The 23,680-nt window shown below is 42.8% G+C and overlaps 1 protein-coding gene across 1 annotated transcript in view; it reads left to right on the top strand.

The window, feature by feature from the left end:
- SLX4IP (SLX4 interacting protein) overlaps window positions 1-22,681 on the top strand; it is a 194,865-nt gene extending 172,184 nt beyond the window's left edge. The window contains 3 exon segments of the mRNA XM_045885398.3: window positions 14,202-14,302; window positions 15,455-15,563; window positions 15,566-22,681. Of these exon segments, the coding sequence (XP_045741354.1) occupies window positions 14,202-14,302; window positions 15,455-15,563; window positions 15,566-16,177 (822 nt within the window). The 3' untranslated portion in view covers window positions 16,178-22,681.
- The last annotated feature ends 999 nt before the right edge of the window (window positions 22,682-23,680 follow it).

Genomic DNA, 23,680 nt, shown 5'->3' with positions numbered 1-23,680 from the left:
GGCATTATTATGAGATGAGTCACTGTATTTTTCTTACTACAGTTTCTCATAAGAAATCTCGAGGCCCTTGTAGCCCCAGTGTTTGACCTATTGCTAGGAATGGAGCCGGGAAGTCTTTCCGAGGGTTTTTACCTTTTGTTTTGTTCTGTGGCGTTTGTCTCCCTTACCTTTTTTTCCCGAGAAATATGAAAAGCATTAAGTAAATTTTGTTTGCACTCAGTTATATTCCATTTCAACAATATTGCCTTCCATATTTACAAACCCAGGTCCCTGTGTCGAAGCTGTTTTTCCCTCAGATGTAAAGCTCTGGGGCTTTTGGAAAATTAAAAATTATTTATTATTTTCATTATTTCTTTATTAAAGTGAATAGCCAATAATCACCAAAGTAATTACTTTACTAAGTAATAACTTTATTGTGTAAATAGAACTCTGTATGTAGCTGGGGCATTTCAGGGTCAGCACAAAGCTATTATCTCAAAGAGCATTGGTTACAGGCACTCCTACCCTCTGGAGATCCTTCCCATCTGTTCTCACCATCACACTTGAACATAGGTTGCTGAGTGCTGGCTCTGTGCCAGGAGCTCTGGTAGGGAAAAAAAAGAAAAAATAAGAAAGTGGAGCTTGTAGTCTGCCTTCAAGGAGCTTGTAGTCTGCCAGATCACGGGTACTGAAGGTTACCCTGGTGACCTAAAAAAAAAAAATGTAATTCAAATAGAGCCTCCTTTTTTCTTAACAATGTATCCATTCTGCACCTTAATGGTGCACTTGGATCCTCTGCTATTCGGAAGAAAGCCCCAAATTCTAAATTATTTTCTTACTTTTAAATCTAAGCTATAAGTCTGTGATTCTTTTGGAAATTAAAAATAGCATGTAGCACACCAGGGCTGCCTGAAAGTGGGTATATAATTCAGATACTTGAGTTCTCTGCCTCATTCCTGCCCCATTTGGGTCGTGGTCAAGCTGTGGCAGTAGTCGTCAAGGTTCTGCAGATGCACCGGTCACCAGGCCCTATGTGCTAGGCCCTCACTGTTAGCATCAGCTCGGGGGACAATCACCGGCATGTCCCGACGGGAGACACTGTTTAACACTAAACTGAACACGTGAGTCAAACTACTGTGTAATGGCAAAGAATTCTGCTAGTTTATGAGTATAAAATTGAAATGAGAACGAGTCTAAAGAAGCAATAAACCGTGCTAGCCGAGATTATTTTTAGCTTGGCTGTCGTAATTGAACCTCTGGGCCTTAACCCTCATCTCAGTCAAGGGGGGAGGGTATCAAATGATCTCAGAAATCCTTTCTCACACTGAATTTCTGTCCAAGGAAGCAGATGAAAATGTAGCTAAGTAACAACCGTAAAATAATTTTGTACAAAAGAAAACCTCACTTGTAGGTTTAAAAGTTGTGGTAAAAAAAATGGGGGGGTAGAGCTACATTTTATTTTAGGAAAGATAAAAAGAATATATAAAGAAACAATTCAGACCTTCTGTTTTTAGAAGAAATAAACTACTTAATAGTTAGACTATGCATTAACTTTGCACCCTTATTGACAATGTTTTATAAGGAAACTTCTGCCTAACTATAAATCAGATCATTCGAGAAAAGAACTCTTTTTTTGTATCAAAAAAATAAGTAGTGGATTTTTTTCTAAGTTTTTCATAATGTGTCATAAGCTTTTTAAGAATCCATTCTTCTCATCTTATTGTATTTCCGAAACAATGCTAGTGGTAAATTCCTTGGAAGCCATTAACCAGAGATTCCTGTAGCCCTAGGAAAAGTTCCTTGACAGGGAAGATGTTGTTTCCATATTTCACATTTCCCACAGTGTTCTGAACTTAGTTTTTTACTTAATAACTGCTTACCAAAATTGTCCATGTTCATTGTACAGAAACTCTAGAATTCTTTGTTTACAAAGAAAGTAAAAATTATCTACAACTCCCAACCTAAAGACAGCCTCTCTTAATGACCTAGTCTGTACCCCTCCATACTTGATACTTGATAGCTGAGGTCACTATGTACTTATTTTAGCCAGTACCCACTCATTTGTGAATTGTGTGTTTGTGTCCATTTTCCTATTGGTATTTTTGTATTTCACGGACTCCTCTGACTGTTTAAAAACTTCTTACATAGTAAGGAAAGTTAACTTTTAGTGAATTTATCGTTTACCTTTCAATTATATGACATTGCTGTGTGGTAGGTGTGTATGTCCTCATTTTTATGGTTTCCGTAATGATTTCTGCCTTTGATGATCTTGGTGTTTTAGTTCTCATAGTTGGACAAATATTTACTTATATTTTCTTATATTTTTGTGGAATTTGTTTTAGTTTGTAATGTGAGGTTTTTATTCTGTATATTGATCAGTGTTGTGATTAATTGTGGTTTTTAGGTTTAAGGGATAAACATGCTCAGTCTGCCTCTACTAATGGGGCTTCACTTTTGGGGTGCACACAAGCAGGAGGCTTCTCCGGGGACCAGGTTCTCCTTGGCCCTGTAGTAGCAGGACTTCTCCAGTGCCCACCATCTTGCCTTCTGCCTCCCCAGGCTGACTGCCCTCTCCTCTTCCAGTCACCTGTGGCCAGTGTTAAGGGTCAGAACATGGTCACCAGGTAGTTGAGGAACAGATTAGGGCCCACCCTCAACAGGGCCTACAGGTGGGCTGTTTTCTTTGGGTTGAATTGGAAACGACAGTAGCTGTCACACACCTGCTCTTATACGGGCTGGCAGGTGCAGTGTCCTAGTGAAAATGCTGGTGGTGGGGATGAGATATTCTAGGTTGATTTGGTCTGTCTAGGATAGCTTTTCTAGGCTGTGACAAAGAAGATAAAATTTTTTTCTCAGGTGAAATCATTTTGTTGAAGATTAACTGTCCTTGGGGGGCCTGGGCAGCTCAGTTGGTTGAGCATCCAACTCTTAATTCAGCTCAGGTTGTGATCTCGGGGTCGTGGGATTGAGCCCCAACGTTGGGCTCTGCGCTCCGCATAGAGTCTGCCTCAGATTCTTTCCTCCCTTCCTGCTCCTCCCCCTGCTGGCACTCTTTCTCTCTCTCTCTCTGAAGGAAATAAATTAATTTAAAAAAAGATTAACTACCCTTCACTTATATGTTACAGTAACCTGAGGTTTCATTCTCCTTTCCTAATAATAAAATTCTCCCCAATGATTAGTCAGCAGTATTTGTGAATGAGATGGTTCATGTTCCCCTGTCTCCAGCACCCCTAAGGAACCTGCCCTTTGGGCGCCTGGGTGGCTCACTCAGTTGAGCATCTGCCTTCAGCTCAGGCCATGATCCTGAAGTCCTGGGATCGAGCTCAGCATCTGGCTCCTTGCTCTGCAGAGAGCCTGCTTCTCTCCACCCCCTCCCCCCCGCCACTTCTCCCCCCACCCCACCCGCCTGCGAGTGCTCTCTCTCGCTATTCCTCTCAAATGAATAAAATCTTTAAGAAAAAAATAAAAAGGAACCTGCCCTTTGCTGAATTAGAATAAGATGGGCTGGATAAGCTGGAGTAGGACATATCAAAGTTTGACTAGTTTGATAGAATAAGTGAGAATAGGATGTCTCTGGGCCCTGTAATCCTTTGTGCTTGTTCTCCATAGTGCAGACTTAAAATCTTCCTTTGATGACCAGTTAGATGATAGATTCAGTTAGGAAAAACAGGGCAGGGAATAGAACAAGTAGAAAAGAGATCAAACTTGAAATTAATAGACCTGGCTTTGACCACTGCCTCTCTGGATGACCTTGGACAAGTCATTTGGCTTTTCAGAGTATTGGTCCCCTGTTTTGTTAAGCAGAGGTAAAAGTGATGCTTATTATACAAGCCTTCCATTACTAAGGATAAGTGAGATAGTGAATATAAAAATGTCTTCTAGACTCAAAAGCACTTATCCAATATTATCATTACTGTTTCCATTCTTCCCTGAAGAGGAGTCAATTTAAATGTCATTAACACCAGATTAGCAAATTGCTATATATTTTACCCTGCCTGCTAGAAATGGGAATACCCATCTGCACATACTATTTTCCCAAGAAGCTCAGCACCCTCATTTTTTGTCTCCACTTGCCAGCCCAGCTTCATTTTGCAGCTATAAAAAGAGAGGTAAAAAAAAGTTAAGTGATAAACTCCCATTTAGCCAGCAAGTCAGTGGTGAAGAGGGGATACAGTAAGAGCATAAACCGGTGACCTTCAGTGGGAGCTCTGTTAACCAACATCCAGAGGAGGAGGACGGGTAGAGACCACCAGTTAAAATGTCTTTCATTTCCAGCAGCTGCCCATAGACTCACAATGAGATATGGCTTTGGAGAAAGGGCCCAGTCTCTTCTCTGAGGTACATAGGAATTGGGAGTCCACAGACTTCTCAGGCCCACATTTGTAAAAGCTCATATGTTCATCTGAGCACCCACAGTGATAGCACAGAGTGACGTGCAAGTGGATTATGTTTAGAAAGTTCATTTAGTAAGCAGATGATTTAGAATTCAGTACTCATTTTCCCAAGGAAACCGTGTCATAAATGGGGTGAGGTTCCCAGACTAGTTCACAGAAGCTGTTACTGTCATGAGATGGGAGTCTTGGAAAGGGGGTCTTGCTGTCTGCATTCAAGAGAAATGGGAAGAGCTATTCCTTCTGCATCCCTGGGCAGAGGGCCAGCTCTGAGCACTCAGAATTTTGAAATAAGACAGTCATCTGTGATGTCTTCTCTCTGGCTCTTCTGCCTTGTTCCCACTGGTGTCCAGAGGTACCATGGGCCCTCTTCTGGCCGGCCCTACCCCCTGCGTAGCTGGTTACACCTTTACCCACCTGGCTCCTCTCCCATCCCATCCAGGCCCACACACCACGGGAGATGTTAGGGGGAAAAAAATCACTAACCTGAATGAAGGGCTAGCAACCTTCCTGCAGGTGTTGGCATTTTTCAACCACAGATTCTGTGGGAGAAGGTATTTTAGAATAAGGAGACCCCTAAAGGTAGGGTATCTCGCCTGAGGTAGTCCCCATTAAGTTTCTCTCTATTTTTCACAGATATTTCCCTTCTGCTTTTAAACTGGGCACTATTAACCTGTGATTCATGAATTCCCTGAAATTTAAAAAAAAAAAAAAAAAAGTGGTGTTTTTTTTTTTAATAGTTTTCTAGTCAAAGTTAAATAGCTTTCATTCAGTCCTCAGAGTGGTCAGCGAACCCCCCATCATTAAGAAGCACAGGTCCCAAACCTGCAAATTCTTTAAAGCTTCCAAGTTTCATCATGCTCATATGGCGATTCAACAGTGGGGCCTAGCAGTGCGTGGGACTTATTTTTAGGTTCTCAAGGGTTAGGTGAATGTAAACTGGAAAATCCCTGTGAAATGTGTACTTCCTGCAAAATAACTTCCTTGATTTTTTTCACTGATTTCATTTTCAGGTTAACATTCTTTGCAACTATTTATTGGTACTTCCCTAGATCTGCATAAGACAGTTTCATAGTCATCAATTGAGAATAAAAGAAAACTTCAACTTTTTATTAAAAACAAAACAGCAACAACAAAAACAAAAACCTAGAGTGTTTGCTACTGACCCAGGGGGCAGCAGCAAAGTACTTTCCCTTAGAGATTGGTCCTTTCATAGGAAGCAGAGCAAAGGAGGCCTTGGAAGAGGGACTTGGCCCAGAGAAACAGAGTGAAGCAAAAGGTTTGTCCCTCACTGTGGGAATTGGACAGATGACTTAGCCTCATAGGGCATCAGTTTCCTCATCTCTGAAATGGGGAAGGTCACATCCTCCTCTTGGGCGTCTCATGAGGACTCACTTGGTGCTAGTCCCTATATTAAATGCTTTGTCTGTGGTATCTCAGTACAGATGTCTTCCATCCTTACCATCTTTAGAGGAAGTGACTTCAGTTTACAGTGGAATTCGTGAGATACCCTTTTCCCTTTCATTTGACCTCTTTTTCCTGCAGTTCCTTTGAGTCTATATATAGATACAAATATAGATATACATATAGATATTTATATGTAGTTCCTATACATTTTTTTAATTGTTCATTGCTACTCCATCCCACCTGTTTTACCCTTTTTACTTCCATGACTTATTAATTACCAAATAATTTAAGAAAATATTAGAAGTGAAATTTGGGAAAGCGAGACCTCTTCCTCATTTTGAGACATGTGGCTTCTGTATGGTCACAGTGCATCATGGTCTAAGATTGTGGTCGTTGTCAGAATTCGTGCTGTGCTGGGGCTGCTTTTCTGTAAGTGACTCGACATTCCCTAGCATGTCACATTTCAGAATGCTGATGCTCCTGAAAATCATTGGGCATCACACTAAAGTTCAAGAATAACTTCTCTGTCTGCCTTATCACAGAGTTACAAATAATCGAAAGTGGTCTAGGCTTATACTTTAAATACTATTATTTGCTGCCCTAATAAGTTGATAATATATTACTTTTACTCTGCTTTTATTGTTTGCAAAAGACTTTTATTGTTTGTAGGGCACTGTCACATACAATAACTTATTCAGTGCAACAAACCTGAGAAGAGATTGTATCAGTCTTGAACCTTTTAGTTTTCAAGGGACAGGAAGGCCAACTCAAAATGGCTTAACAAAAAAGGAAGGTTTTTGGCCCATGTGCCTGTAAAGTCCAGACTTCAGGTATGGCTTGTTGATCAGAAGCACAAAGAATATCATCAGGACTGTTTCTTCTGGCTCTGCCTTGCACAGTGTTGGCTTCATTCTTAAGCCTGTATGTGGTGGTTGGCTCTGGTAGCTCCAGGCCCATGGGAACAGAGAGCAGGCCTCTTCCCAGGCCACCTGCAACTTGTGCATTTCTTTGAGGCTCATGAATTCAGTACTCTGATTGGCCTGGACGGGGTCACGGGCCTACTTCTAGAATCTGGTGTGGAGACAAGGCCTCTGTATTGCATGGACATTAGATGGGGACTAGAGACAAAAATCTGAGTATTATTTCCAGGAAATGAATGAGTGTCCACCACAGAAATATTCTTATTCCTCTTTTCTAGAAGAGGAAACTGATGTTCAGGGAAGATAAGTAGCTTGTCTAGATCTCACTGCAAGGAAGAGACTGGGTGGGGGCTAGACCCAAGGACTTCCAACTCAGCATCCTGTACTCTTTCTACAAGTCGCATCTCTGACTGTGATGGCAGATGCCCCACTGGGCACAGTGGCAAGCACTGCACAGAGGGCCAGTCCTTCTCCACTCAGTTCTGCCCCTAGCTAAAAGCACACTTAATCTCTCGGGTCTCATTGTTCTTGTCTGTCAAATAGGGACAATACCTGCCTGCCAAATAACTCAGTAAGGCTCCTATGAGATGTGGGGAAAAGTATAAGTTCTCTACAAATGCAAGGCAGCCTTGCCTGCTCACATACCCTTTATGGTTTCTGTAGGCACCAAGTTTTCTTTCACAATCGTGTCAAGAAAATGTGTTTAACACTTTCCAGTTTCTAAAGTGTGCCTCATATAGCTCGCTGCATTTAAATTTTCCAAACAGTCCAGAAGGACAGATGAGAAACCCACCAATCAGGGAGTTGGGAGATGGGCTCCGGGACAAGCAACCAAGGACTACCAGACCTTGGCTTCCATCTCCTGCTTCGTTCTGCCCGCCCCCCCTCATCCCAGGAGCGTCAACCTGATTTGATCAACTTGGGAGTTATGTGATCACAAAGAATTCAGACACGGTAATATTTTGAATGTGACCTAAAACTATGTGTCCTAATATTTTACTATGAGTTACCTAATTTTAAAATATTCTGGTTGGGTTATTAATTATTTTCATTTAGGAGTGACTAAAACAATCAGAGGAAATACGTACATAACCATAGAATAGATCTCTAAAGAAGATAAAGCCTGAGAGCACCACATTACTACAGTAAGTCCTACTGTGAGAAAAACTTTAATGGCATTGAAAAGCTTTTTTTCCTGCCTTCTCCCTTTATTGCCTCATATCAGGCAGGATGTTCTGCAGTCCTGGAAACGAGAGTATGGTGGGATAGCTCCTGTCATCCATTCTAAGTGTGGCTGGGAGGGCCCTGGGAGGACCCCACTGGGGGCCGTGCTGTGATGGCGGGGTGCACCCACGGGGCTCTTTGAGTGACCTGCAGTCTGGTCTCATGGCCCCAAGGACCTTCCTCGGCAGTTTCAGCCTGGGCTAATACTGATGTCCCAGGGCCTACAGCCTGCTGCTTGAAAGCTGAAGCAAGATTCTCCTGACAGAAGCCCCGTTTGTCAGATGAGTAGTGGTATTGCCTTCCATGCTGTTTGTCCAGTCGAGTGAGGTCCCTGGAGTGTGGGAGTAACAATATTATCTGTTCACCAAGCTCTTCCGAGGGTGACATTGGCGAATAGTTGCAGAGCTTCTGAAACAGTGCCTGACACCCAGGTGAAACTTGGCACACACTAGCAGATCACATCCTCCAAATATGCCCAGAATCATCACTGATGCTCCCTCCATTAACCACTCCCAATCCAGCTACTCCATTTCTGTGCTCCCGCTTACTGCAAAATCCTTCAAAAGTGACTGGCCCTGCACTGGCCCTGCATGACCACGTTTGGCCATGGAAATGGAGCATTTGAAATGTGGCAAGTCAGGAATGATGTCCTGTAAATGTCATATACATACCAGATTTCAAAGACTTGGTATAAAAATATAAAATATCTCGGGACGCCTGGGTGGCTCAGATGGTTAAGCATCTGCCTTCGGCTCAGGTCATGATCCCAGGGTCCTGGGATTGAGCCCCACATTGGGCTCTGTGCTCAACAGGGAGCCTGCTTCTCCCTCTCCCTCTGCCTGCCTGTCTGCCTACTTGTGATCTCTCTCTCTCTCTCTCTCTCTGTCAAATAAATAAATAAAATCTTTAAAAATAAATAAATAAAATATCTCAACATTTTTATATTACATGTTGTAATGATAACATTTTATATATTGGGCTAAATAATATATGTTATTGAAATCTGATTTTGCCAGTTTTCTTTACTTTTTTAGTGGTCTATATAGAAAATTTAAAGTTACATGTACAGCACATGTTACATTCCTGCTGGAGACCCCTGGTCTCTACTATGTCTCCACTTCACTCTTGAACCCATCCATCCCAAACAGGCTTGGGTCCCAGCACTTCACCAAAAAGAGCCTTTGTCAAGTCGCCTTCCCCTGGTCAGTTCTCCCTCCTAACTGCTCAGCCACATTTGACGTGGTTGTCACTTTCAGTGAAACACTTTGTTCCCTCATGATCTCCTTTTCTGAATCCTCCTCCTTTTCTTGACTTCTTTTTTTCTCATCCAAACTCACCCTGTAGTGGAGTTATCCTGACTGATGACTTTATATACCATCTGCATGGACTTCCCAGCTTTGTGTCCGTAGCCCAGACCTCTCTCTTCCTGGAACCTGTATCTTAACTTCCTGCTCAACATCTCCATTTAGATACCCAGGAGGACTCTTCAGGTTTACATATCTGAGGTTGATTTCTTGGTTCTACTTCCCCAGGCCTGTCCCTCCCCCAGTAACTTCCTTCACCCAGTTATTTAAACCACAAATCTTGGAGTCATCCTTGACTTTTCTTCTGACCAACTATATCCAAACCATTGATAACATTCCACTGGGCCTCCCTTCAAATTGTATTTCCAATCTAACCATTTCTTACCATCACCAGATCCTGAAGACCCCTCGTCTCTGAGTGGACTATTGCAGTAGTCTCATTACTGGTCTCCCCATGTCCATCTGTCCCTCTACGGCACCCAGAGTGATCCTTTTAAAATGCCAAGTGACTTTTCCCCTTAGAACCTTCCAGAGGCACATCATTGTCCTTAGAATAAAATGTGCCATCCTTATGAAAGCCATATGTGATTTTCCCCCCTCACCACCACCAATACACACACACCTGTTACCTGCCCTCCAAACCCCTCCCCTGGTTTGCTGTCCTGTTTTTTCTCCCCCCAGGCACACACCATCTACAGAGCCTGGGTGTTCATGCTTCTCCCTGTCTGAAATGCACTATGTTCACATGGCTCACCCTCCACTCAGATCTCTGGGTAAAGCTCATCTTCATACCTACTACAGCCTTCCCCCCCACCAACATATCTAAAACAGACACTTTGGACGTTTATTTCTCCTCATAACATCACAACCTTCTGACACATCATGTTTATTTGTTTCTTGTCTTCCCCATGGGATGGAGATTCCGTGAGAGCAGGGATGTTTTCTGTGAGTCCACATCCTTTTCCACAAAGGCCTAAAAACAGTGTTCAGTACAGAGTTCAGTGTTGCTTGATTGGATGATTCTGCCGGACTCTGCTCAGTTATCAAGTCTGTCCGTGCTCCATTAGAGTGGGCAGAAGTTCATTAACTCTGCTGGGTATCAGAATCACTGGGGAAATTGCTTAAAATGCATATGCTTTGACTCTACCCCCTGGAGATCCAAATGCAGTAGATCCTGGGGTAGAATCTGGAACATTTTTTAACAAGCTCCCCCGGTAATTTTGATGCCTGAGGTAACTGGACCATACTTTGCCAAACACTGCCTCAGTGGACCGGTTTACATTTGTTTATCTGTTGCTCTGTTCTGTCAAGTATTATTTCATGTATATCAGCAGTGCTTGAATCACCTGGGAACCTAAATATAGATCTCGTAGTCCCACCCTAGATCTGGTGAATCAGAACTTCCAGGGATGGGTCTTGGGAATCTATATTTTTTGAAAAGCTCCCTTGGTGACAGTCTTCCCAATAGCCTGTGGGAGCCTCAGCTGTGTTTTACAGGCTCCTTGAGGAGGTTATAAACTCAAGAGCAGGTGTTTCTTATGTCTTTTTAGGCCAACTTCTCTTCCCATCCCTCATTAATCCAACCGTGTTCTACTCAAAACTGGTATTCAGTAAGTCACCATGGAGTGAACACCTTGATTTATCCACAGTTTCGATTTGCCTTTGTAACTTGAACATCAGCCAGTATTTCTAACTATATTTAAATCCAGCCCATTCTCTGATTAGAGGCAGGAAGCGTGTCTTAGCTGCCTCGATAATTCTGGTGGGGATTCTCTTTGCAGTCTTTTCTATCCACAAATTTAAAATGTGTTTCCCAAGTCAGACCAGACAGCACTGAGGTAACATCACCGATCTTCATACTTAAACACTCACCCATTCAGCCTTCCTTTTGGACTTGTTCTAGGGCACACATCCTTAGCCTCAGGGTTCATCCACTAGACTCCACAGCATCCCTGGGGATTGCAACAAGACCTGATCCCTTGCTGTGGGAGCTTTCCTGGGCTGCTCAATCTGTCAAGGAAGGTGTCCCCCTGGATTAGATTCCCTTTGGGGCCTGTGGCCCTGCCCTACTTCTTTTTGGTTTTGTCCTGGAACTGTACATAGACACTCTTTACAGCTGGATAGTTTAAAACTAAAAATGAAAGCATTACCAAAAATTAAAAAGTAAATGGGTGGGGATTGGACAGGGCAGGTGATGATACTTGCAGGATTTTATTCCTTGGCTAGACTCAGAGCTAGCCTCTAGGTTAAGAAGAATCACTGATGAAGGCCCAAAGAGAGCCCTTTGGTTAACCTATTCCTTTTCTTTTTTTTTTTTTAGTGGTATTTTGAGATTTAAAAAAAAAGATTTATTTTAGAGAGCAAGCAGGGGGAGGGGCCAAGGGAGAGGGAGAGAGAGAATCACATGCAGACTCCCCACTGAGCACCGAGCCTGATGTGGGGCTCAGTCCCAGGACCCTGGGATCATGACCTGAGTCAAAATCAAGAGTCAGATGCTTAACTGACTGAGCCACCCAGGCGCCCCTTGGTTAACCTCTTTCTTAAATAACTGAGTCCCTGTGGAGTGTGCATTCTGGACTTTGGATGGCCAACTGGTAACCTTTTTTAATATATTGAGTTCGTGTGTATTCTTTGCAGAAGATGTCTGGGTCATTATTCAAGGCAGAATCTAAAAAGGAGTAGTGTCATTTAGGTAAACACAAGAAGCACTTCCGAACACCCATGGTCTGTACCTTAGAGTTTTGCCTCTGGATAAGCCACAGATTACATTTTGGTGCCAGATGTGAGAAGCCATTAGTAATCGGGACAACTCCCCTGGGAAATCCTGTTCCCAGTCCCTGTTCCAGAGGATCACTGCTTCCTCTGGAATATTTCTTTGGGGGGCTCTGGAGGCTGCGATTTAGTGACAAAGGGGAATGACTTGACCCTAGAAAAATAAGAATGAGAGATTTCTAATGAGATCTGACAGTTCAAGGACTGAAGAAGGAATCTAAGCTTTTTTTTTTTTTTTTTTTTCCCTGCCCACCCAGTCTTCATACAAATGTAAATATGCCTCCTTCAACAAATTGCCAAATGTGGTTTTAATTTGTAAGCAGGAGACCCTGCCTTGCCATTTTCTTTTCTTTTTCTCTCTTTTTTAAAACCGAAGTCACAGGTTTTGCCCTTTCTGAACTGGACATTTCCTTATGTCACTCCATCACATTTTCTGTTGTCCTTTTCCTTCCAAGGACATTTTCCCCCATTGTTTGTGATCAGAGGAATTTGGGACGAGAGTCAATTGTCATGTTTCTTAAAGAAGTTTTTGAAGTTCCCATAGGAAATACATAGTGCTCTTTAAACTGAATTTAAAAAATAAATAAATGAAGGCAGAGATTGGATCTAGCATAAGATTTGACGAGTGTCACTATCGCGGCATCATACTTTATGTGGGCTACGCAGTATCCATTGTTGTTATTTATGACCCTGTCTGCCTTCCATTGTGGACTTCTTCAAGCCTTGGGGAATTTACATCATTCCTAATAGCAAAAGGCTTTCTGGTTCCCACAGAGTTGTTCAAAGCCTGACTCATGCTCCTTATGTTAATTGTTCAGCTCTGAAAATACAGCACTTACAGGGTGTGGTCATAAGGGGAAAATCTACTGTACTTATAGGGCATGTTTAGAAGTGTTTCACACATAAATCTGTCTCTCTCATTTCTCCCTCTCTCCCTGTACCCCCTCTCTCTCTCCCCCTTTCTTCCCCCTCCCCTCCATCTCTCTCTCTCTCTTATTTAACTTTAAAACTGTAGCTCTATTTAGTCGACTAGTAAGTCTTAAGGGGAGAAAGGGAGAAGCATCAAAATGCAGTATAATCCAATAAAACCTACAATATCCTGTTCACTAACTCTTAAAACTGACTTAGGTTATAACTGGATATGACTATGAGTGACATTGATCCAGGTCTGAAACCATAGGCGGGATTAGCGGGAGCTAAAGACTCATACTCGGGGCTGCAGGGTAGTGATTTCACAAAGGTCAGAGCACTGGCCTGTGGGGCACCCAGGCATCATACTGATGGCTGCTGTCTACCAGGCGTTCTGGGACTGCCATTGTTAAATTCCAATGTAAGTCTAAAGCAAGGGACCTACTGATAATTTCCCAAAATTGTTCCTTATGGCCTCAACATTTTACTGTGGAATTTGGTGGAGAAGGGCACTTACTGTCCCAGGAAATGAGAAGAGTTAACACCTTGTCTGGATTATCTACTTAACAAAAAGGAAATGATTCCAAAACTATGAAATAGGTCAATGTTGGCAAAGATTGGGAGTTTTTGACATTTTATAAGTACTTCTATATGATGCTTCCTTGGGAACATATAATGATAGATACACAGATAATCTCTGAATTATGTAAAAACTGTGGTAGTGCTGTTAGTTTAAGAAAAAACTCCCAGTTTTCTGGTAGCCAAGAATCACAAACTTCAGTTTTCAAAGTACCAGTATTCAAAGGCTTAACTCACTTATGTAGCCTTGAGTTTTGCAAAGGCCAAGTTCTGTATTTTTGTAAATAGAGAAAATGTGTGGAATTCTTAGGCTAATCAGGGTACAGACCATGGTGCCACCAGGTCTCTCTGGAAGATCAGAGCTCACACACATGCTGCTGCCTGGCACTGTGATTCTGGGCTTCAACACACTTGGGGCCACAAAGTTAGCAGATATTGGCCAAGAGTTCCCAGATGGTTTGGAACCAACATCCTTTCTCTTACAGTCTTGTATGTCTGTGGTGCAGATTAACATATGAACTGCGTTGGGTAGGAGTCCAAAAAAAGTGACATTTACTGAAAAGTTCTAGATTTAAAAAAATTAAAATAGCTTAACACTAAGTGGTTTCATCTAGTCTTCACAAAAATCCGTTCACTGGGGCATTCAGAGCAGAACTGTTTTTTCTCATGTTCAGCTAATAGATTTCTGGTTGAACCTTTGTTATCTTTTGGAGTAGACGGAAGGAGCTCTCCACGGAGCGTCTGATTATTTTGCTGAGTGTGCGGAGAGTTCACTTCCTCCCAGTGCAAGGCGCAAGAGAAATGCTCTGAAAGAAATGTAGGTCCGATAAGTTTTCTTTTCCTTCTTTTTGAGTGTGTGTGTGTGTGTGTGTGTGTGTGTATGGATATGTGACATGAAGTCTGGGACTCAACAGGAGTTCATAGAAAGTAATCACAAAACTCCCTCTGGCACCGACCTTGCCCTAAGTCCCATGCTTGCCCTTCTGCCTTCCTGACTGTCTCTTGCATTCTGGACAGTGGGGAGCGAGTCCTTGCTTCACAGGTGTGTTGCAAGGAGTAATTAATTACAAGCGCTTTGAAGATGAAAAGCACCTGTCTGGTGGTGTGTTTCATACAGCTTTCCAAGTGACTACAGACCCATCTAAAAAAATACATTCCTTTGCTAAAATGCAGGTTCTGATTCTAATAATTATGATAATCCTCATGCCTCTGATTAGGAACAATAAGAACATGTGTGTGTGTGTATGTGTGTGTGTGTTTCCAGACTAAAGCTTAGCCAAAGTAAATATTTCAGCTTCAGTGTTTTGAGTTTGGTGGTTTAAGAAATTTCTTGTTATTCACAAGCCTGCAAATCGGTGTTGAAGTTAAAGTCTCCAGTCTCTCAATTCTCCCCATGCCGCTCCTGCCCTGCCCCTCAAAGTGAATTTTACAATCAGACTGAAGTTTGCATTGCCTTTTGTGTGTGCTATAGAAAAGGTGTGTGTATGTGCGTATAAGCACATCCTTGCGTGCACACGTGCTCATACACACACACATGCGCGCACACACAGCCTGTGCTTTGGATGTATCTGATTTACTTCTGCAGTAATAAAAACAATATATCACATTTAGGCAATATTGACTCTCCACATCTGAAATGAACATCTCCCTGCCTTAGTTAAAATAGATCCATCATAACTCCAATATAACTACATTGCAAACCCAGTGATCAAGAAACAAAGCCTGTCCTCGTGTATCTTAATAACTAATCCTCGTGTGTTGGAAAATGTGATGGCTCTTGCTTGATCCAGTCTGAATTTAAACATAACACTAAGGGATTGTTCTAGATTTGCCAGGGAGGTAAAGGAGAAGGAAAGGTAGCACGTGCCTCCTTTTTGAGGTCTAAGAAACGTGATAAGGGGTATAGGAATTGGAGGGCAGCATGCCATTACAGCTTTACAAAACAAAACAAAATCTTTCTTTGTTTTAGTGCGAAAAGAACTGAAACAAAAAGCAGCGTTGTGAGCAAATCATGGAGCAGCAGGGACATTGTGGGAACTTCTAGTGACCCAGTGATGGCAGAGATAACGAGGAGGAGGGGGGTGACAGTTGGGCTTCAACCAGTCCCCCATCAGAGTCCACGGGACAAGCAAAAGATTACATAAAGGCAGCTGAGAGCCACTGGGGGCTTCCTGTTCAAAAGCTGGAAAATGTTCATCAGACCCAGCCAGAAGACACTAGCAGCCAGCAAAAACCTCATTTCGGGGAGTGGTTAGAGACAGGGCTTCTAGGCAGGAGCCCTGTCTGTAGCTGTGAGTCAGCATCACCAGGTCCAAAACAAAGTCCACAAGGGGCCAGAACACAACAGAAACGCAGGAACCGCGGCTCTGCAGCAGACGTTGACCACCACAAGAGAGTTTCTCTTGGAAGTGATCGATTAGTCCCAAGAGAAATAATAGTGGAAAAAAGCAAAGCTGTCAGGGTTTTGCCAGCCTCAGAGCTGTCAGATCCGGGGTTACTTTTGAAACAAGGTTTGGCAAAAACGGCATCTAATGAAGAGTTGCATGTTTTGGAAAATCTCTCCTCCGGACATCTTACAAAAAATCAGCCAGGGCAGGCACAGCAAACCGGCTCAGCCACAAACAGTGAAAGATTATCTGCAATCCGGGGCAGCCCAACCAAGAAAAGAAAGAAGTACGGAAGAGGCCACTAACTTACTAACGGGGACTGCAAACTTGTAGTTGGGTATATAATGGCTGAAGGTGCAGAAAGAGAGGGGTGTGTGTAGCTGCCCTGATGTTAAAGGAATTAGAATGATTATTTTGTATAGAAAATAGAGCTCCGTGTGAGGGTTAATTTTTAACGCATTCATCTGCAAGAGGCTATGTGCTTTTTCTAACAACATTGCTACTTTCTCATCATACTTTTCTGTCTTCAGAGCCATTCACCTTGTCAAGGATGACCCCATTCTTGAACGAACTGCATGAAGAAACCAGTCATGTGCCTTTGTGACTCATCACTGGGCAGACCATACAATGGGCCACATGAAGACAGTGCTGTATATAGGGGTACAATTTCTTCTCTTGTTCCTCAGCCTGAGTTGGGCAGAAGTGAAGGAACAGGCTAGTGGTCCTCAACATCTGGTTCTGGGCCCAGCATCACTGTCTGAAAATGTGTTAGAAATGCAGACCTTGGGCCCCACCCCAGATCTACTGAATGAGAAACTCTGGGCAATTCTGAAACATGCTCAAGTTTGAGAACCACTGGACTAATTGGAGACTCCCTAGTGTTTGTTCCCTCCAGCCTGGCTCCCATGGCCTCCAGCTCATCTGCCTGAGGCCCACATGTGGACAGGCACCCCCTCGTGCCCTCTCAGACTTGTAAAACACATGGGTTCAGCGTCTGAGCTGCTCTGTTCCTGGTTTCTCTACAGCATGGTGGCCACAGCACCCACAAAAGTGTTACCCTAAGAAGTGCTAGAAGTTGGTGGGTAATTTGGCTCAGCATTAGAGGAAGACAGTAGAGGGAGAGGCTTGCTCTCCCTTGTAGCCCAGGCGTGTCCCTGTCCCTGCCCTTGCCCCCACCTCTAAGATTTTGGTTAGGTTCAGGAAGGATTAGAACCCAAGGGGAACTCAGTGGCCAGAGTTTCCAGTTTCCCAGTTGGAAGGCGTCACAAACAGTTTGAATTTCAAAACAGGAGGCTTCCATTTGCAGTATCACCCACTAATGTCTCCAGTGGGCTTGCTGAAATGTCACAGAGTGAATCATTGCAATGACTTATTTTGGATGGACACCTACTAAAGATTTTCTTAACCCAATTTCATTCTAAAATAGGGGAAAAACCATATTCAAAGGCCACCCATCAAATACATTTTTTTTCTGTTCAACATTGTGTGGTCCTTTGAAGTAGCACCTCCCTAGTAACAAGGAAAATCAAGTATATTCCCAGAGTGTTGGAGTTAGCAGAAAAATAACCCAGAAAAAGCCCAATGAAATAAAAGAATATGGAAACAGACACAGTGTAGGTGGTTCAGAATGCTCAAAACTAATTGTGGTTTTGTTTCTCTAGCTCATTCTATACTTGCCTCTGACTTCTTTCCCACTTGAAGGGTAGGACTCCTTAAGAGGCAACTGTACTCCCTGACACCATTTTGGGTCACGAAGTTCAGTGTTGGTCACTACCCTTGGCCATGAACGTAGATGCTATTCTTTTGATGTTCCCCACACTGCCTGGACACTTGTCCCCTTCTCGTGGTCCCAGCCTCACCACCCCCACCACCCCCACCAGGAACATGGCCTGCCCACCAGTGACCTTTCCTCTTCCCGCAGGTTTTTCCCTGCTCTTAGCTGATTCCAGTCAAAGCATTCTGTAGGAGAAGAGGGAGCCCAACAGAATACTACCCAGAGTCAAGCAGATTGTATTCATCCATTTGGGGGTAGACTGCACAGAACGGAAATGCTCCACTATGGGCCCCCTCTCTTGGAGTGACAACTGTTCTAGGTGTGCTCTTCACCGAAGTCAGGGGCAGAGTGTGTCATTGAATCTTCTTCAACAGAATTCTTGGAACAGTTTAAACAGAAAGGGGCCCAAAGAATAACCCAGGTGATCGGCCAAAAAAACAATAAGCTCCCTAGAACGGAATCTCGAATAAAAAAGACAACCATTTCAGAACACTAGCTGTTAACCCAGCACTAGAAGGAGATGTTTGGAATAGAGGTGCCAGAGAAAAGCTATAAGTTGAAAAGTTTTCATTTCATTTATTAACCAGGGCCTGCACAGCAGGTAAAGCCAATCTTTGTGATTTAATGATTTTCTCTCAAGAACAGCCTTGGCTTTAGAGTTTGGTGTATTTGTGGAAATAACAATTACTGTGACCTCAAAGGGAAAATAGCACCTTTGGTTGTAGGTTGACAGGGTCTTTCTCACAGCCCACATGTACATGGGATTGTGACAGGATTAACGGAGGGAACAGCTCTCTGCTTCCGCACTGTGGCATGTGTCTGAGGAATTTTGCCTTTAAGCATTTTCTCCCACATGTCTGAAACACCCCCGGATCTCTTATTACTTGAGTGGTTGTGTGATTCTTTGGATGTTTGAAAGTACAAAGGGGAAAATGGCTGCCAGGTTTTATTGTTGCTTATTAGCTAGGAAATGCAGAGTTCTCCACGACTGGGAGTGGTATGTGTGTTGACGTTCTTAATAATCTTATTAATTCCGCATCTGAAAATCTGAGAGCCTGTCAATATTCTTAGACAAAAAGAACAAATTCTTCAACCACTTAATAACCCAAACTCAATTTATATTCAAGTCCCTGTAATTCTGATGCTTGGGAGAAATATGGATCTGATTCTGTTAATGTTACAACTTTGAACTCCCTAGCTATCTCAGTGTCATGGCTTTTAAGTCACATCCATGTGCTTTCAGATGACTTTTTAATAGATTGATGTTGAGTGTTGTGTTTTTGTTGTTGTTGTTTAATGTCTATAAACAAATCTCTGAGAATAGTCAATGTGATTTTTCTTACACTTTTTTTTTTCTTTGCCACTGGAGGTTAACTGTTGTCCAGATATGCATGTAAATTGTTAAATGCAAAGGAGCAACCATTTGGGGAGAGAGGAGTGAGTGCTATAGCTCTTTTGTTTATTTATGTTAAAGAAGTAAGAAAATGTACTTCATTTTATAAAAAGCAAGAATCATTAAAACCTCTGTAGTTTGATTTATGGAAAATATAGCTTATTTCTTATCTCAAGATATGTCTTAGGGATAACAGTGGGATCCCAGTTAATTGTTTGCTTCTGGTGTCATGTTTGGATTTTAGCATGAATTGTTTTGCATCGCACGGCCTTTGATTTTAGCAAGAGCTTGGTAAGGGCAAAGCACCTAAGGGAAGGAAACCTCTATGCCCAAGAGTCGGCCTGGGATCACAGTGCTGCCATTCCCAGTTTCCTTGAATGCCTTGGCAGGCCCCACTGTCCTATTTCCACAGAATTTTAGTGAGTGGCCTTCCTTTTGAGGTAACAGATGCCTCTCCTAAGAGTCAAAATCCTCTCTTCAGAGTTCCATGACTTGAATATGGAAATCATTTCAATTTCTTCTTTTCTCTTATGAGGAAATTTCCATGCTCATTTTGTTAAGATTTGATAAGATGATAGAGTTCATTCCTTGTTATTGAAACACTAATGAATTGAAACACGGTGGAGCAAGTGAAAAATCAAAATTACGCTGATTTCTGTTAAGTAGTTTAAAATCTTCCTTAAGTAAATTAAGCATTATAAAATGAAGCTAATGCAGATAATTACTCAGGACAGCAGTCTAACTATGTAGATCATTGGTATTGCAATTTAATGATATAGTTAAATTCTCAGAAATCTGCAGAACTCCTTCTAATTTGGTTTCTGTATTTATTTAACAAGACAAGGAACAAATATATGTCAATGTGTGTGCTTAACAGAGGGGACTTGAGTGGATGAAATTATTACCTTTAATTGTGGAGAACTACTCAATACTGGACTTTAATCACATTCAAGTAAGTTTTATTGTGCAGCATAATATTACCATGTGTTACTTTATAATTGCCGTTAGAATTACTTATCAAAAATCTTGATTCTTAAATTAAACAAGAATCAATAAAACCATACGTATGTCCCCAAAGCATCTGATCAGGTGACCATAGATGTGGATTTGACAGAACCCCAGAATAAGTTTCATTAGTCAAGTTAGGAAGCCAGACGCTGCAGTCATCACCAGGAGAGTTCTTTTTTCCCTATCACAGTTATCCTGTCTTTTGTTTTGTTTAAACTGCTTGAATAGTTGAACGTGTCTGAAAGTACATGGGTCAAAGTAGTATGTAGAGGAAACGAACCTGCTTTGTAAATAAAAAGTAAAACTGTTTAAAAAAATTAAATGAGTGTGTATCACTTTTCTCCAAAACAAGTGAGTTAGCCCCAAGGAATATACATCCAAAATGCCCTTTTCTGAACCTGCGATTTAAAATTATATTCTCTTAGAGATTTTTTCCTTCTTGAAGCAACTCTGAGGTTTTGAGCACTATGTTAAAATAATCCCAAGGAGCTCTGCTTCTGAACATTTAGGTCTGGAGAACCCTGTGTGGGGTGTTATGATTAAATTGGCCCGTAAGATTCTGGGGTGGTCTTTACAATGCAGATATGTTCCCATTTCTTCCAGTTGTGAGCTAAGAGAAATCCCTCTTGTGAGAAGTTAAAGTATGCAACCTTGACTCCTTTCCAGAAAAATCTTGACATTTCCCAAGTGGATTCATTTCCATTTTCTAAGTGGATCTAGTCCTTGTTCACCACTGAATAAAGTCCTGGGCCAACTCTTTGTCTACACTGCCTGTTATGACGGGATCTCAGGCCCCTCTTATTGCTTGTATATGTATCTCCCCTTGGATCTGTACATAACCTTTCAGAGGCATTTCAATATGAGGTTGGGATAATACATTTGAAAAGCTGTGCGTGAAATGCTGAGAACCACTGCAGTCGATGAAGCAAAGCGCCTTTCTTTGTGGTTTGCCCCTGCCAGCAGGCTGGCTGGCCTGGCCCACGGGGAGGCTGACCTGCCCTGGGCCTGGGGTCTGGGCTGGGGATCCAGAGCCTGGAGATGGCATGGTGCTCCAGGCTGCAAACCCTGGGTTCAGGCTGCCGCTTTGCCACTAATTGGTTTGTGTGTTTTGGGACAAGTCTCTTAACCTCCCGGGCCTCAGTTTCTTCCTTTGTCAAATAAAATTCTCTCTCCTATTTTAAGTGCCACACCGAAGGTAAACATACCACTCCCATGTGGTAATTTTTGTATCCATTTAAAAAACAGGTTCTTCCCACTGGCCACACTTTGGAATTACCTTAGTAGTTTCTAGTTAAATCAGAATCCTTGAAATTTGGCCTGGGTATCAGCAGTTTTAAAAACACTTCAAACACTGATTCTAATGAGAAGCCATAGTTAAAAATTGTTTTAAAATGTAGGGGGGTGGTGTGTGTGTTTAAATAGTGGATGTTAAAAGAGGCAGGGTGTGCTCAGAGCTGAGTGTCCTTTATAAAGGGGGCGTGTAAGTCAGGAGTGTGCCTACTTTTAAATGAATGAGAAACGCTTTGGTGACAAGGTGTCAATAGGCGTACATTTTAATCACCCACAGAGATATGTTTTGTTTTCCCCCTCAGGCCCTCTATGTCAGTAATGCTGCTTTAGACCCAGCACATCAGAGCAGCTTCGTCTTTGCCAACACTGAGAAATTGTTGCCCTCATACAGAAGACGAGTTTTTAAAGCACCTAAATAATTGTCTAGGGTTTGCCTTTGATCCATGATCATTAATATCACTAATAAGCTCTCGAAAAGTGCGTGTGAATCTCAAGTTCACATTTGGCAGGGCAGTGGAAGAATGAACGCTTTTAAAATAGTTTGGCTCAGAAAGCACATCTGAAATAACCCTGTGGGAAAATCAGGAGAATTTCTCATCCTCCAAAGGATTACCTAGGATGAGATGCTGACCTTGTATTTTAAGTTCGGTTACATTTCTTAAAACCTCATTCATTACCCAGCCTGATTTATTTTAGTGGGTGAAGTAGGCTGTGGGAGGGGACTCCAGTGATGTACAGTGTTCTTGTTGGCCTTTTGTTTTCTCCACAGTTCCCAAAAGATCATCACGTAAATATATTTCTTTAAAACACACATGCAGACCAGCTTCCTCACGAGATTTACTACAGCTTTTCTCTCAGAAATTAGAGCTGAGGATTCTCTCGTCTTCAGGCTTCTGAGGCGATCAAGCCCCAGAAGGCCGAGTGTGTGCGGGGTGAGCAGAGCGCTGACCTCTGCCGGGGAGAGGTCAGTTCAGCACACAAGACTCAAAAGGGAGGAAGAAAAAGCAACTCCTCAGCAGGGAGTTTGACTTGCTTTAGGGCAGAAGAGATTTTATAAATAAGTTCCCAGTCTCCCACGCCCTCTCACCGGCTCTTCTATTACTGGTCCTGTCTCCGCGCTTAGATACACACACACACACACACACACACACTCTCTCTCTCTCTCTCTCTCTCTGACGTGGGGACACAGACACACAGCTCTTACTTCCACTTGCTGCCTCACATCCCTCTCTCCACCTGCCCCGGGAACTGTGCGTTGCACTGCAGACCCTTCTCAGGATCGGAGGCAGGTGATGGATTGACTGGGAATTTTTCTAAGCCCAGTGGCTCATAAGGCCTTTTCTCTTCCTCCTTAACAGGCTCAGCTGGTGAGAAGCATGCAGAAGGCTCTTTCCCAAACCACTGTGGGTGCCTGGGAGGATTAATACCAGCCCATCCATTCCTGTTGTCACAGGGAGAAGGTGGAATGGTGAATTAGGACGACCTCCAGCCTTGATGTGGCAGACTGGGTGTTTGGGATGTGTCCCAGTAGGAGGAGCCTAGAAGGCCCTTTTGTAACAATGCCAGAATGAATCGAGGCTTGTGAAGCTACAGCACCGCTTTGATTTTTATGTTCCCCTTAAAATGCTTCCCTGGTGAGCCTTTTCCCAGTGTCTCTGCTTGGCACGGTGACCATCTAGAGCAGAGTGGTGACTGCTTGGGCAGACCCTGGGACAGCTAGTAAAGTGTCCTCCGGTGGCTCCCCAGTGAAAAGTGCCCATCAGTACGAAAGTACTTCTGGGAGAAGAGCTCTCCATGTCAGAGATTCAGAGGATCTGCTATTGGGGTTCTTGTTTTGATGCTAATTATCTCTAGCTAGAAGAACCTTCTGGATCTCAACCAAAATCTCTATACAGGCTCAAAGACAAGAATACTGTCCATCTGTGAATATTCCACATCAAATTGGCTTTCTTTTCTCTTGAAGATAGTATTCCTCAACACCAGTTTATCAAATTGCATGTTCTGGATCCTGGTTGTAGAAATGATTTTAGCTCTTGTTCTGAAAGTTTATAAGGTCTAATTCTAGGCCCTGGTAACACTTTAGAAAAGTTCACTGAACTTAAGAGAAACCTAAACTTTCTGCCACTGGCTATGCGTGTTCACCTAAGCCAGCTGCCCCTCTGAGGGCAGGCTCAGGACAGAGCAGATGGTACAAGAGAAAGTTGGGCTTGATATTTAGCTCTGACTCAGTCCAGAGCAAACGGCCACTGCGCAGTGAGGACAGCTGAGGAGGGAACTTCCTTCTAGGGAAAGGCTGCTTAGTGGGAGGGGGCCATTACCAAGTATTTCTGGGACGTCCAGTCC

Source organism: Mirounga angustirostris, unplaced genomic scaffold, assembly GCF_029215605.1.
Source record: "Mirounga angustirostris isolate CCGP_5_RB_7025 unplaced genomic scaffold, mMirAng1.0.hap1 SCAF_10, whole genome shotgun sequence".
Classification (NCBI taxonomy): domain Eukaryota; kingdom Metazoa; phylum Chordata; class Mammalia; order Carnivora; family Phocidae; genus Mirounga; species Mirounga angustirostris.
This window is presented reverse-complemented; position numbering and strand designations above follow the sequence as displayed.